Genomic DNA, 14972 nt, shown 5'->3' with positions numbered 1-14972 from the left:
ATAGAGTTGATTGTTCAGATCTTTTTGTGCTGTAGTTGATTTTAGTTGCAACAATTCGAAGACAGTTCCTTCTCTGACATGTTTTTGTTTTTGCTTCGCATCATACTTGGTGAGGATTTTCCTCATTCCCTCAAATGGTGCATAATCGTTCATACTCATTGCACTCATCCTCCCATTAGAGACAACTTCCCTGCCTCCTGCATTCACTTTACTTCCTGTTTGTGCAACACGCCCAGGTTAAGTTCTGTCATTCATGCTGGTTCAGCATGAATGTTGTAAGACAGTACGGGTCTGTCTCAATCACAGGGAAACACAATCTTGTCTTGCATTTTGCGTATTTTTGCATTAAAATTGCTACAAATAGTGACATGATGTGGCTTAATGTGTCACATGTATTAAATTGGGGGGGTATTTATGTCCAATCATTTTTTATTTTTTTTTTAAAATAATCTTGCTGGAAATATATCAAAATCAGAAAGTAGCTTTGTTTCTGAATAAATCTATAACAAGTCCAGGGTAAGACCCATGCAACGCAAAAAGTTATGAGAGACTCAAGAGTGGGCAATGTCATACAAATAAAAGGCCAAATTCATGTCCAATCCCAAATAAAGACAAACATCCAAATGAATGCCCTCACAATTTCCCCTTTGTCATTGGCTCCATTAAAGGCTACTGATCTGCGACGCTTTCTGTAAAAAGGGGTGAAAAATGTTTGCATGGATTTTCAGGTTTGGCCTGTTTTGCTTTTGCACTAATATATGATGCAGACGCGAGTACTGCGGAAGAAACTGCCAGTTTTTCTGAACTTTACGCCCAAACCTGCAAGAGTAACAAGGGGCAGTTGCTCGTCTTGACCGGCAGGTGTCGCTGCAGGTCACACAGCGCCCTGCCATGGGGCGACTCGTCCAGTTCTCCATTTTGTATGTTTTTCCTGGACGTTAAGCGCCTACTTTCCTTACAGTAAGCTGCGAATCGCGGTAACCAGCGTTAACTAGCCCAAAGGATACTTTGCGGCTAGATCTAACCGGCCGACTCGCCAAACCCCCTCAACCCGATCTTTGTGTCGGTGGACGCGGAATAAGCTACGTTACCAGATACCGAGAGGGTGTTAACGTTGCGTGTTTTGGACTGCCACTTTCAACCAAAACAATGTTGACAGACGACCTGTGGACACATACCAACAGCCGCTCATTTCAAGGGTAAATTTGCTATTTTTTAAATTTCGGTTCGAGTTGATGTGTATGGGCCTAACGACTCAAGGCGAATGCCTCAGATCTGTCGCTTTAACACTAAACAAGCAACCATGCCGCTGATATTATGTTAGCTAGCGTGCTAAGCTAACTGTCAACGACATTCGACCGAAATGAGTCACTTTAATTTAGCCGCTAGGCAGCCTATCCAGTCACGCACACGCTAACGCTTGTAAGGTGTTAGTGGTAACGCTGGTTTAAATGGATGGTTTTACAATTTGAAGTGTGGGCACTAGTCGAAAAGCCTGTAGTGTGAACATTTTGGAGAGACGACACTACGCTAATGAGAACGGGTGATCTGATTAGCTTGTTTAGCTATCAGCAGCGGGGGCGAAGAACGTGTCTGGTAACTTTGACGAGTCATTTCTTTCCACTTTCGTTAATTATTCTGTGTCAGGGCAACAGTTGGAAAGGTTTACAAATCAAAGTTAAACTATTACCCGGTAAACACATCAGATACTTCTTAGGCGTGTCCTTGCATGTATTTTATACGTCTTTTTTTCCCTGGTAACATACTTTGTTTTCCCCCTCATATAAAGATGGACAAAGATGGAGTGAAGAAAGTAACATACAGGAGAGATGACCCTTTAAGAAAACTGGTCTACACTGAAAGCCCTGAGGAGGGAGGTCTGCTGAAGGTGGCTCCCCATGGTGCCATGTCCATCACATCTGCCACACCGAGCCAGTTGCTGCAGCCAGGACAAGTGTCCAACGGCCTTGGGAACAGTTCCTTCCCAGAAGAGCTCGCGCCTGGGACTGCAAACGTATCCCACTTATCGGAAAACCCGGAGATCAAGGGTCCGACCAAAGATCAGAAACTTCAGGAGCAGCAGTTGTGTTTCCTACACACGTCCACGTCCCTCGGGGGTCAAATTTTAAGGGAAAGCCTCCCCCAGTTGGAGGCCAATACCATAGATGGTACACAGTCCTCCATGGATTCGCTTATTGGGGGGTCAGATCCTAACTTCTTCCCAATGAAGACAGATGATTTCTCCATGGATAACGGAGACCAGGACCCCATTGAGATTGATCCTTCCTTTGAGCCCATTAGAAAAGATGGAGATGTGCATCAGAAACTCTTCAGTGACAATACCTTGGACCTGCTCCAAGACTTTGAGCTCATTGGATCCCCCTCTGATTTTTATGTGGGAGATGATGCTTTGCTTTACTCTCTGGCAGAAGATTCCCTGCTTGGGGACGCTAGCTCCGAGAAGGACCTCAAGTCTGTTGTTGTAGAGGGTGTCGCTGGCAGTGGAGCCCTCTCTGCCTTGAATGGCAGCAACATATTAAGTCCAGACCAGTCAAGCATATCTACAACAGCCTCCTTAATGCCTTCCCCCGCTCTGTCTGTAGTAGTGAAGAAGGAAAAGGATGCCGACTTTATCCAGCTGCACACCCCAGGTGTGATCAAAGAGGAGAAAACGTCCCCCGGCCAGAATTACTGCCAGATGAGCAGCGCATCCTCCCCAGAAATGCTCAGCTCCATCATCTCTGTCTGTGGGGTCAGCACCTCCGGAGGACAGAGTTACCACTTTGGAGTCAGCCCCAGCAGCGGCGAAGCTCAGCAGCAGCGGAATCAGAACCAGAAGCCAGTGTCCAACCAGTATCTACCTGTCACCACCCTGAGCGGGGCCTGGAGCCGAGAAGGGGAGAGCGCTGCAGTCCACAAGGTTGCCGAGGCTTTCTCCAGGTCCCCTTCATACCCCGTCTGCTTTACCAGGTGAGACCTGAGCAGAATGAGGCCGCCGTTGAGGTTGTGGTTCGGTTAGAGTGGTTCGGTTAGAGGCAATCCGCCAGTCCCACCAGCACATAGTTTACTGTACAAGGGGTTTAAACTCGCCTTTTTTTTGTCACTGCCGGGTTTGATTTGATACTAAATTAGTTCCATTGTCTTGGGTTCTGAGATTCAAATTGTTTTCTTTAAATGTGTGAAGTGGTGGTTAGTTAATGACCGTTTGTGTCACTTATTGTTTCGTCCAGTCAAATATTTCCTGCTTGCAGCTCCTGAACCATGAATAATCCACTGTGAGTTACAGCTGACAGTTGAGGCCCCGGCGCTGAGAAAAGAACTGACTTTAACGGTCTGCAGGCTTGTCTTTCACGTCTGGCTGGAGGTTCAACGTTACTTCAAAGTAAAACCAAAAATATGCCAGTGAAACACCAGTGGCTTTTTAAAAAATAAAAATCACGAGTAGACGGTTGGCTTTAAAAGATTAGTTGGACAGAATTTGCAGCTTCAAATGAAGTTTTGAATTTCTTCGAGTGGACACGTTTCCTTCAACAACAGGAAGAGGCCTTTATTCCAGACGCTTGGACCAGAGTTGGTTCTGTGCTCTCCTCTGTTCAAATGAGGTGTTCCCAGCTCTGTTGTGACCTCTCTTGGTTGAACGTTCTTGATGGGAACACGAGGCCCCACAAAGTATCCTTGTGTGCAGTTGCTGCTGCTCCAGCTGTGCTGAAGTGGAGCTTCTTCTACCGGCCTTTGGACTCTTTTACTCGCAGTATCAGGCAGAGCTTTGGCCTATGAACAAAGGGAAAGTGCTTTTCTCATAAGAACAAATGATAAAAGGAAGCATATCTACATGTATAGAAACCACGTGGCTCCATTTTTCCTGTTTTCTTGGGATGGCGTGTGTAAATATAGCCTCGTATGATCACCGTGGCTTCGTGGTGGTTGGTAAGCAACTTAATTTTCCATTAATAACGAGTGTGATTTCCTTGTGGCGCCTCCTCGTGCCAGCATCAGACATTCAGTGGGTTGAAATGAGCTGAAGCGGGGGGCACATTGGGCCCGTGGTGGCGCGGCGGTTGCGTGGCGGTTTGCACCGGATCATCACTTCCAGCTTCTCACGCAACACTGGCTGCTTCTGCTTTCTGCTGTCGCCGAGACCGTCTCCCTTGCATGTCAGCGCATAACATTACTCAGAGTTCTTGCATCAGCTGCAACGTGCAAGATAAGCAGCTATCTTGGTGTGTTCAGTGCAGCAGCCTTCCTCATTATGAGGCTCCTTCTGAGGGAAACGCTCCTCAAGCCTTTTCTTTTTCCATCTTCGGGGAGATTTGCATTGGAACGCACTGGTTAGCCCGCCGGACGCTGACGGCAGATGAAATGTGGCGTCTGCGCACACACGAACTGCTCGGTAGCAGCTGGAAGACGCGGAGATAAGGAAATCTCAATCTGGTACCACTCAAACGTCAGAAATATCTCGGCGAACCGCGTGAGCAGTCGATGCGAGTGCCCAGCCCTGAAATCCCATTTCTGACCACGTCAGCACGGGGCCACATGGCGGACGAGGAGGGACAGGGTCTTTCCAACGAAGCAACAGTCCCCGTCTGACAGAAAACAGGAAGTCGCATTAATACCCCGGTGTAATCACATACCTCAGCCTCGCAGCTTCGGTTTCTGCCCAGCCTGGAAAAGCTTTTATGAGCAGCGATCTTAATAAAGGCTGGCCCACATCTCGTGCTTCTGGCTTAACCCGGGGCCGGTCGGGTGCCACAGGGGAGCTTTGCCGACATAATAAAGGTCGTGCCGCATATGATCTATAAAAACGTTTCATTACGCTGGAGGAATTTCTTGGAGGCCTTGGGCTCGCTTGTGTGCATCGGAGGAACAGTGTTTGCGGGAGCCATAAACCCGGCCGACCCGAGTCCCTCTCACTTTGGGACAGAGCAGCATTGTTCAGGGCTGTGGTCTCATCACCTTTGCAGAAAGAAAAAGGCTTTTCCTTTTTCAAATGTGACTTATTCAGCTTTTTCCTTCTTTTGGCAGATCAGTGGAGATGCACTCGTGACCCGGGTTGATACAAGGCACAAAAGCTCTTTTGTCCTTTTCGTGTATTTTCACCCAAATGCTATTTATTTTCTACCCATGGCGTTCTCCAGATTCACGCTGGGAGCTGGATCGTGTACCGGGTTGACACCCTAGTCCATCCCAGCAGACGCTCGTACGGAGGGCTGAATTAGAGTCTCCAAGCGTGCTTGTCTGTGGACCGTGTGGGGTAACTGGGGTACATGGAGAGAAGCCCCGAGGAGCCGTGAAGACCGTAGGAGCCCACACAGAGGAGCTGAGGCCAGCTTAATGAGTTCAACTCCCTGCGTTCGTTACATGTGATACAACGTTTTCATAGCTGAAACGTTTCAGTTGTTCGGGGTAAACGGAGCCAGGACAGAGGCAGGTCATAAAAACATGACTCTGTTGACCCTTAGACCTTCTTTCCCGTCCGTTCCAACCAGTGACGGTAAATCTTGCTCGATTATTGCCCAGCTCAGTCTACATGTGCAGCCAGACGCGACGATCTCCCTCCTGCCTTTGTATTTTTAGCATGTTGCTGCTCTGTAGCGCTCAGGTTGTTCACTCTGGTTCCCCGTTTGTCCTCTGTTTTAGCTTCCTGCAAACAAGGGCCGACCTTGACTGTTAGCAGCAGCTTTCAGCGGCTGTAAATCACCTTTTATGGTCTCGCTGTTGTGTGTACGTGTCATGTATGTTTGTTAGCTGTGTGAGTAGGTGTGCACATTTGTGTGTGTGTGTGTGTGTGTGTGTGGGTGTGTCATGAGTGCTGCAGCAGGCAGCCAGCCATAAATTTCTCACTCTCCTGACCTACTTTGCTTCCCGCCTTCCCACAGCTGGCGTCGACCGAACACATCAGATCAAATGCCAGCCATTCCAATCACTTCTGCATGATTACCACATTCTCCTGCAGTTGCTTGGTTTCTTTCTTTTTTTTTTTACAATTAGGATTTATTTTGTTTTGACATCAAAGAGGCTTATAGAAGTTTCCCACAGCTAGGTTTTCTTTTGGGGGGGGGGGTCCGATTTTACTTTTGCGTTACGGCAGCTGAGTCAGCAATGGCGAACTCTGCTTTTGAGCTCAAAGTGTTGCACAAAGTAACAGCAGCAAGTCTGTATTTTACAGGCTTATACGGAGCCTCACACCTACGCACAAGTCACAAAAGGCTTCTATAATGGAAAGTCGTATGCAGAGTCAAATTCCATGGAGGTTTTTCTCATCTGGCGGTTGTGGGCTTGGTTAAGTCTTTGGTTTCTGATGTCAAAAGCATATTAATAGTCACTGAACTGATCTACACATAAAATGTCTGTTTCTGGAGGTGCTGCTTTAAGAGCGACTGTGCACGATTAACAGATAAATGTCCTGTGATCACCTGTAACATGGGCCAAAAATTGCCCAGCAGTTGACTGCAGTATAAAACAGTTGGAATGCATGTTGTCGGTAGGATTGCGCTCCTTCTGATTTAAAGGATCGTACGAGATCGTGCAGATATTTTAGAGAAGTCCAGCCGCGTCTGGAGCCAAACAAAGGCGGTCTTTGAACTCCATTGTACAGCAGCACTGTTGTTCGCATGCGAGTATGATTCAGAGCGTGCACACAAGTTCCCTCCTCCTATTTTTGTGGTTTTAACCCTGGGGAAGAGCACTTCCTTTACAACACTCCTCTGCTCCCCTCCTTAAAGAGTGCAGAGATGGATGTTTGTCTAATGATGAGCACTATTTACATGTGTTTACCTCATTTAGGAGGCTACTAACGGTTACTCCAGTTCATGTACTCTACATAGGATGTTTGGCAAGTGTGGACACTAGCATGAAAGGTGAATTCTGAACCGTGCTTCAACCCAAACTACTAACTGCTCCTCTCGACCACTGGCACCTCACGCTACTTGTGACACTCACGACTAAGAGTGGATTATGAAACGTTAAGCGGGGCACTGGGCCACTGGCATTATCGTCACTGCACGAAGCAGCTTGCCTCATTAAAGCCCCGGCCGATTGATCACACGCCTACAGACGCAAGCGTTTAGCTCTCTCTCGTGGAAGCCAAAGCCCGTCTCAGGGCGTCTGTCCACGGGCTCTGAACGATAGTAAACTCTGAGGGAATGCGAGAACTTCCTGTCGAGGTTGAGCTCTCATGACATATGGTTTTACAAAGAGGAAATACTGTCTCCGCAGATTGCTTTGCAGTCACACTGATTTCTGGACAAAAGCACCTTTGTAACGTCTATATCTTAAAGCTCCGACGCGTCCTCGTCCACCCTGCGGTGTTGGAAAACACGCAGCAGCTGCACTAATTGGATTTGATCCTGTAGCCTAAAGCCGTGTAGTAATGCTGTCCTGTTTACACCGTCCCAGGATGACGGTGAAGGACGAAGCCATCAGCCCTCCTCACCTCTGACATTATTCCGACCACTCTTGATTTATCAGCCTCCTCCGCCCACCAAGGTTGTGTGAGCCCCCCCCCCCCAGTAGCCCCCCCAAAAACAGCTCTATGTCATCATAAAATCAGTATTTTCAGCAGCTTTTGCCGTTATTTATCACAGATCTCAGTCTCTGCATGCTCCTGCATGCTCCCTGAGTAGCTGAGGAAACCCCCACATAAATCAGTGGACGATACAGATGGCCCACGGCTTACATCATCGCCGTCGCACAGCTTTTATTCGAGCGTATTTACCAAACGGCCATTCAGCCAGTCTGCTGCTCTTTGTGGCAGCTACGGGAAGAAAAAAAAACAAAACCGAATCGGCACGGAAATGAAACATATTATCCCGACACAATTACTCGTTCAACGCAGCACATTAACACTTAAAGTGTTAAAAACAGGGACTAAAAGGATTGCTTTGGTGTGCTCTTGAAGATATTAGCACCGTTCTTAAGTGTAACTAACGCCCTAGCTGAGAGCATATTTGAACCATATTTGAAGTTTTGTGTTAAAGGGTGGGCGGGGCACGCTTCACAGTGGCGGACAACAGTGGCCCTTAACCGTTTGGGTGAGGGAGACTGCAGATGTGGAGGGCTCTCTGGGGGGGATCCAAATACCTGCTTTTACTGCTTTGCACTGCGATGGTGAATGTCGGTGTGGCAGAGCAGCATAGAAAAACACATGGAACTGCTCCTACAGCTCTGAGGCTGCTGCTAAACCACAGTAGGCTGACAGATGCTAAGCTATTGTCTACAACCGCCCCTCACTATTGTCTGTTATTGATATCCCAAACGTGCACAGGCTGTCATTGGGAGGGCTGAATCGCAGAGGGAAGGGAAAAAACTAATAAAAATTGATGCTTTGATTATTTATTATTGATTATTTTAATTATGGCCTACATTTTGTATGGATTTTATGACGGTCTGAGAAAGCAAGCCATCTTTGAGCGGAAGTAGCATGACCTTTAAATCCTTAATCCTTTAAATGAAACCCATTTTTGGAATTTCACCTGTCTGCACTGGTGCAGAACGGGTGATCAGAGGTGTGTTCCAAGCTCTCAGCTCTGTCCTGACAGTGTTCTGATGGCTCATCCTGCTCTTGTTTTTCCCTGTCTGATCATACAGCCTGCTGTTTCCCTCATCTTTCCACACCCTGCATCACTCACCGACAGCTCAGGAGTTGAATTGTTTTCTTATTACTACCTCGGTGATGTATCACTTGCTGGAGGCTGCAATGGGGCGTTAACGTGCAACAACACTTCTGCCGTTCTAAATGCTTTTATATATACATGTATATTGCTCTGGCAGAGGTATAAATATACCAACAGGCAGACACAGACTTGGCCCCACGTCTGCTGCTCAGTATCCTCTCCATGTGGGTGTGGTAGCTTCTGTGATCACTGGGTTAAAAAAGAGGTGTTGACCCGAGAAGCTCCGCTCCTGTAATGCTCGACTCCCCCCAGCGGCCGGATACGGGAAGTACAGTTGGCGGAAACGCTTGCGGTTCAATCAAAGAAAAAAGGTTGCGTCATGACAACCACTGGATTTAGGAAGTGACCACAAATTGCAGATCATTTTGTCTTTTAAAGCCCAAATGGTTACAAGGGCCTTACTTGACTTACTGCTCATAAAGGCACACGTAAGGAAGCTCAGGGGGTATATTTCTATACCTCGACTAGATTTCACAATGCTTTTGAACAAAATTGAATATGTAATGTTTTTAATTTCGGTCCATATTATTTTTCCCCCTCTTTCACCAGTTCCACCAACAGACAGGAAGGTGTCACTGCGACGTCAACTGTGCAGGGAAAGAGTGGGAGTAAAATCTGCGTGGTTTGCTCTGATGAGGCGTCAGGTTGTCACTACGGAGTTCTCACCTGCGGGAGCTGCAAGGTCTTCTTCAAAAGAGCAGTCGAAGGTAGGAGTACACCGCTCTGCTCGCGTTGGGGGGCTGTGATGTATTAGTGCCACGTTCACATTCTCAACCGCTGAAGCCGTTTGTAGTTGTAGGTTTGAGCCATAATCATTTCAAAGTGAAGGATGATGTTACAGTTAATGAGGTTTTTCCCTCCCTGAAGTGTTTGCTACATTGATGAAGGTAAACATATTAATCTGACTCCTCTGTGCACCTCAGGACAGCATAATTACTTGTGTGCTGGGAGAAATGACTGCATAATAGACAAGATCAGGAGAAAGAACTGCCCAGCATGCCGCTTCCGCAAGTGTCTGATGGCTGGCATGAACCTGGAAGGTAATTATTAACCGCCCGACCAATGTTATTTTTAGATTTTTATCACTTTATCTACATCCTCATCTTTCCCTCTGCTTCACAAAAACACTGTTTTCTATGTTTTTTTCCTGTGCAGCACGTAAAACTAAGAAGCTGAACCGGCTGAAGGGCGTCCAGCAGAGCAACCCGCCCAAGCCCACGACGCCTTGTCTTCCTGTGGAGCCTTGCTCACTCGTACCCAAGTGCATGCCCCAGCTCGTTCCCACCATGTTGTCCCTGCTGAAAGCCATCGAGCCGGAGACCATCTACGCTGGCTATGACAGCACCGTGCCAGACACATCCACCCGCCTCATGACCACGCTCAACAGACTGGGAGGTCAGCAGGTCATTTCTGCTGTCAAGTGGGCCAAAGCTCTCCCAGGTTGGTGTACCCTGGTGGTGTACTCTGTGTGTCATCTAGACCCTGGTGTCGTCTGCTTCATTGATTGAAGCTTCTGTTCTTCCCCGCAGGGTTCAGGAACCTGCACCTGGATGATCAGATGACTCTGTTGCAGTACTCCTGGCTCTTCCTCATGTCTTTCAGTCTGGGCTGGAGGTCTTACCAGCAGTGTAACGGGAACATGCTTTGCTTTGCACCAGACCTGGTCATAAATGAGTACGTATAGTCCACCCTCTTGAGCAGTACAGTGGTCCAGGGTTAGTCTTTCTTCTCTGAGCTGAGTATTGATTTGTATGTTTTCCTCCATCACTCAGCATCCCGTCTGTTTATTTACTGCGTCCCGCTGAAGGTCCCGGCTCCAGACTCTGTCAGCTGTCAGTGTTAATCAGTGTTTCGTGACTCACCGACTCTGTCTGCAAACGGTCCTCTGAATGTAGTCCGCTGTTGGCACGGCGACAGGCGTTCACGTTTTCCCTTTTCATAACCTGAAGCTCAGTTTTAATACCATGTTGTTCTTTGTTAACCGCCAAGTCAGTGGTGTTTTTAATTACGATGAAGCGGTTGGTTTCATGACGAGCACGGCAGCATTTTAGTGACTGGGGGAGGTTGGGTTGAGTTTTAGAAGCAGTTGCTGAATGTTTGCCTTTCCTCCAGGGAGCGGATGAAGCTACCCTACATGGCTGACCAGTGCGAGCAGATGCTGAAGATTTCCAGTGAGTTTGTTCGTCTGCAGGTCTCCCACGACGAGTACCTGTGCATGAAGGTCCTGTTGCTTCTCAGCACAGGTGAGCGAAGGCGGCACGTCTCCACACCCTGGTAACTGAAGGACGACCACACTTTTTGCTGTTATTAACACTTGAAGTTGCTCTTTTGCCCGTCTTCTCCTGCAGTGCCAAAAGACGGCTTAAAGAGCCAGGCGGTGTTTGACGACATCCGCATGTCCTACATCAAGGAGCTGGGGAAAGCCATCGTGAAGCGCGAACAGAACTCCAGCCAGAACTGGCAGCGTTTCTATCAGCTCACCAAGCTGCTGGATTCCATGCATGAGGTACGGAGGCTGAGCACGTCATGCAGACAAAACTCGTCCTTCATCATCAGCCTAATCGGCAGCGGATGGTTATTAATTCTCCACAATTTGCCTGATCTATTGACAACATTTGGCATTGAGTCTCCTGTTTTCCCCTCTGTGTGTCTGCAGATGGTTGGAGGGCTTCTCAGGTTCTGCTTCTACACCTTTGTGAATAAGTCCCTGAGTGTAGAGTTTCCTGAAATGTTGGCAGAGATCATCAGCAACCAGTTACCAAAATTCAAGGCCGGGAGCATCAAGCCGCTCCTGTTCCACCAGAGATGACTGTAACACAATGCCTTAAAAATCCCACCGCATCACCTCGCCCCCACCCCCACCACTCCACTGGCAGGAGAGCGATGAAGAGTGACTGGGCATCAGTGGAGTGATGCTCAGAGCGGGTATGCAACATTAGCAGAGTAAGCTACCGGCTCGGGCTGAGAGACCGGAGATGTTTTAGTAGAAACCAAATGGCGAGCACGGAGGGTAAATGGAGCAGGCTAAGATGTAGTGTTTGACATTAGGAAATGTTTGTAGGGTAATTGCTATCTCAGAGAAACATAGGCTTAACATCAGTGTCAGCTCAGGTTTCCTCCCTACCAATCCAGACAAATATCTAAAATAATTGACTCTGTACAGGTTCTGAGAGTATTTTCTACTGTTTCAAATTGTAACAGTTTATACAGTTTTCCAAGATGCCATTACCTTGGAAGGTATCAGTGTCGCTCTTTCCTTACTTTAAATAGGCTTTTTCAGTGTAAGTTCTTTTAGTTTTTGTAGATTATAGGTAAATGTTTATCTGTCACATGGTAAATATATATTTCAGTGCAGTGATCCAGGACACGAGACATTTCTGTCAGTGCAGTTTACTGACCAGGCGCCATTTTAAGGATGATTTCTCCCACAAGCTGACCTCTTCTGGGTTTACACACGTCTGCTATGAAAAAAGGGAAAAAATGTGCCTTTTTTGCTTCAGATATTATCGCAGCCATTTCTTCTACCTGCTCCAAGTGTGGTCTACCTGAATCGTACACTGATTGTACCTTCCTCTTTTCCATGCAGTTGTAACTTTTCCTTTTTTCAATGACAGTGTTTAACTTTAGAGGCGGGACCCTGGTCCATCCTGTGTGCAGAATTGATCTTTATATACACTTAATACACGCACCAACACACACACACTCAGCTCCTTAAGTGCGATTTGAGCTCCATAATACCCTGCTAAAGGCTTTAAAAGACTGTTATGCTGTTCCAGTCTTTTTGATTTTAGATGTCGGAGAGTTTATTCTAGTGGGAAATGGCCTGTTTTGATGTTTATTTTAGCTCGTAGCCCTCCTTCCCCCACCGTCTAAAAATGGATTGTGATAAATACCTGCGTCTACCAATCATAGCTGTTTTAATGTGTTTTCAGTTATGCCGTTTTTAGTTCATCATGTGGTTGAAACCGAACCTCCCACAACTTTCTATTTTATAACTGACAGGCCTGTAGTTGCTTATTCTGCTCCTACATAATCTCATTGGGCATTATATCTTTATACTAATCATCTCATTTGGTAAATCATTGAAACATATGCATCACTCTATTTATTACGGAAACATTTTTAATAGTGAGTAATGTGCTTGTTTGCTTTCCCGTGCAGAGATTGATGCCACCATCACGTGTGCACTGTAAACATCCAGCTGTCGTTTAGCTTTGGGCCACTGCAGATCCGTTTTATCTGGAATCCGGTGATTATTGATAGGTTATGAGCCTAACTTTGTCCTCTTGTGCCAGAACACAGGGTGTGGAAAGGTTCGTCATTGGCATTTTATTGGAATGGTGCAGTGTTAGTCCCTGAGTGCATGTGTTTAAATCACAAATCATGTTCATGCTAAATATGCTACTCTTTTTTTTAAATTGAGTTTAATTGAATTCAGCTTTGATGCAAAGCTAACGGGGTGCTCTAGTTTCATATTTCATATGTGAGAGTGGTCTCAGGCGTCTAAATCTCAACAAGAAAGTAAAAAAGCATATTTGAGAACCAGCGCTGTCCTGAACACAGCCACAGCCACTAAAAAGAGTAAGAAAATACAGGAGTCAAAGAGAGGACTGGTAAATGAAAGAGGGGTGGCTGAGCTGTCACCCCCAGGAGTTACATGCGCTCATCTCTCTAGATCTGGTGTGTGATTGACAGCCTGTGTGTTGCAGGGCCAGCATGTTGTGTTACCAGCTGCTGCGGACTTTCACCCCTTTCAACCTTTGCTCTTGTGAGCCCATTGACTATGTATCTTAACTAAATTTGCACCTTTTATATTTTTTAATTGAGCCCCTTCGATATTTTAAGCACTTGGCATTTGTCATCTTGTGAAGTCGCCGCGGTGAAAGTGTAGCAGCGCCGCGCCGCGAGGCAGGAAGAGCCAACCCTCTGCAACAGTATCGGTGCCAAACTGTTCATTTGGCGTTCAGGGATGCTTAGATGTCGACCAGTGTTGAGATCATATAGTATTAAGATTTATTCTGACCACCAGATCAAAACTGATCCAGAAACAAAAGGAAAATCAGGGTCGTGCAGGAACTGAATTGTAACACGGCATCATTAGATGCTTCACCGCCACGTCATCTGTATGTGTTTACGCTCATTAGTAGGAAATGATCCAAGTTATGATATAAACCTAAGCAGCATCCCAGTGCTTACTGGTGCATTTAATGTCATGTAGAAAAGCTATCCCATCCCTCACGCGTGCTGAACCTCTTTCACTCATGTCTCGTGTTGGTGTCCTCCAAAACGCCGCCAGGTTCCGTGAGCTGCTTTAACCGTGGCCGTACACGGTGCACAGGTCACCCCCGGGTTACTTTCACATTCAGTGTATTCAGAACCACTGCTGCTACTCACCGCTCAGACAGGGACAGTTGCCAAGCCTAGCAGCGCCCCTCCAGACGTCTCCCCACTCAGCCCAGTTTGAGGAGACCCAAATATGCAATAGAAAGGATAATCCACCACTATGGAGTGCCAGGTGTGGTTTCTTCCTCTTGTTTATTTCCAACTATAAGCTATTTTCATACAGGAGTTTCACATTTAGCGTTTCTGCAGGACAGATTTATTTTTCCAGGTAACACTTATTCAGTTGTGGGTCTTCTGCACAGTAAAACTTGTCTGATGTAAGACTACAAGGTGACCAAAGCGAGACAAATCCAGTATATGTCAAGGTGAACTAAGTAGCTCGACGACCCCTTTTTTTAATAGGTTCCTTTTTACTCTAACAGAAAGGCTTTGGTCAGAATGTGTAATACTGTGAATGGGGGAGGGAGCCGGACTTTTTCACAATGCAAACTGTTTGTGAAAGTAATCAACCAGCTTGAATCTAAAAAAAAAAAAGAAAAAAAAAGAAAAAAAGATTTGCACTACCCAAATATTGTCTGAAAATCTATTTTGTATAAAACATATGCATACATTATCTTTTGAGAATAATCAAGGGCAGAACCTATTTCACTGGTATATGCTTCTCTAGACAAATTTAATATGTACATATATCTGTGATGTAATTGTCTCCGGATGGTAGTCATGTTTTGGGGATACCTTCCCTCTGTTATTTCTCTTCTGTCTTGTGACATCAAATGATCTGACCGTGTCCTTTGTGTGGTACTTCTCCGATGCGGACCTGTAAATCGTTGTTCACCAGATTTAATCCCAGCGCAACAGTGACTGAAGCGGTAAAAATCCTTGTCAGACACTTTCCCATGATCACACCTCGCACCTGTTCATCAAATAAAAGCGCTTTCCATTCTGACGCTGCGTCTG

At 46.5% G+C, this 14972-nt stretch overlaps 1 protein-coding gene across 1 annotated transcript; it reads left to right on the top strand.

Annotated features, from left to right (window-relative positions):
* The first annotated feature begins 902 nt into the window (after positions 1-902).
* Positions 903-14961, top strand: nr3c1 (nuclear receptor subfamily 3, group C, member 1 (glucocorticoid receptor)). Its single transcript, XM_003970406.3, has 9 exons — positions 903-1199; positions 1790-2970; positions 9222-9379; positions 9596-9712; positions 9828-10112; positions 10202-10346; positions 10785-10915; positions 11021-11178; positions 11329-14961. The coding sequence occupies exons 2-9, from the start codon at positions 1790-1792 to the stop codon at positions 11479-11481; spliced, it is 2328 nt and encodes a 775-aa protein (XP_003970455.1). The 5' UTR covers positions 903-1199; the 3' UTR covers positions 11482-14961.
* The last annotated feature ends 11 nt before the right edge of the window (positions 14962-14972 follow it).

Source organism: Takifugu rubripes, chromosome 14 (assembly GCF_901000725.2).
Source record: "Takifugu rubripes chromosome 14, fTakRub1.2, whole genome shotgun sequence".
Taxonomy (NCBI): Eukaryota; Metazoa; Chordata; class Actinopteri; order Tetraodontiformes; family Tetraodontidae; genus Takifugu; species Takifugu rubripes.
Note: the sequence above shows the minus strand (reverse complement) of the source record. Positions and strands in the feature narration are given on the sequence as shown.

Coding starts and splice junctions, on each gene's coding strand:
- nr3c1 (XM_003970406.3), top strand. CDS start 1,790: ATGGACAAAGATGGAGTGAAGAAAGTAACATACAGGAGAGATGACCCT. Junction 9,380..9,595: donor CTTCAAAAGAGCAGTCGAAG/GTAGGAGTACAC, acceptor TGTGCACCTCAG/GACAGCATAATTACTTGTGT. Junction 9,713..9,827: donor GGCTGGCATGAACCTGGAAG/GTAATTATTAAC, acceptor TTTCCTGTGCAG/CACGTAAAACTAAGAAGCTG.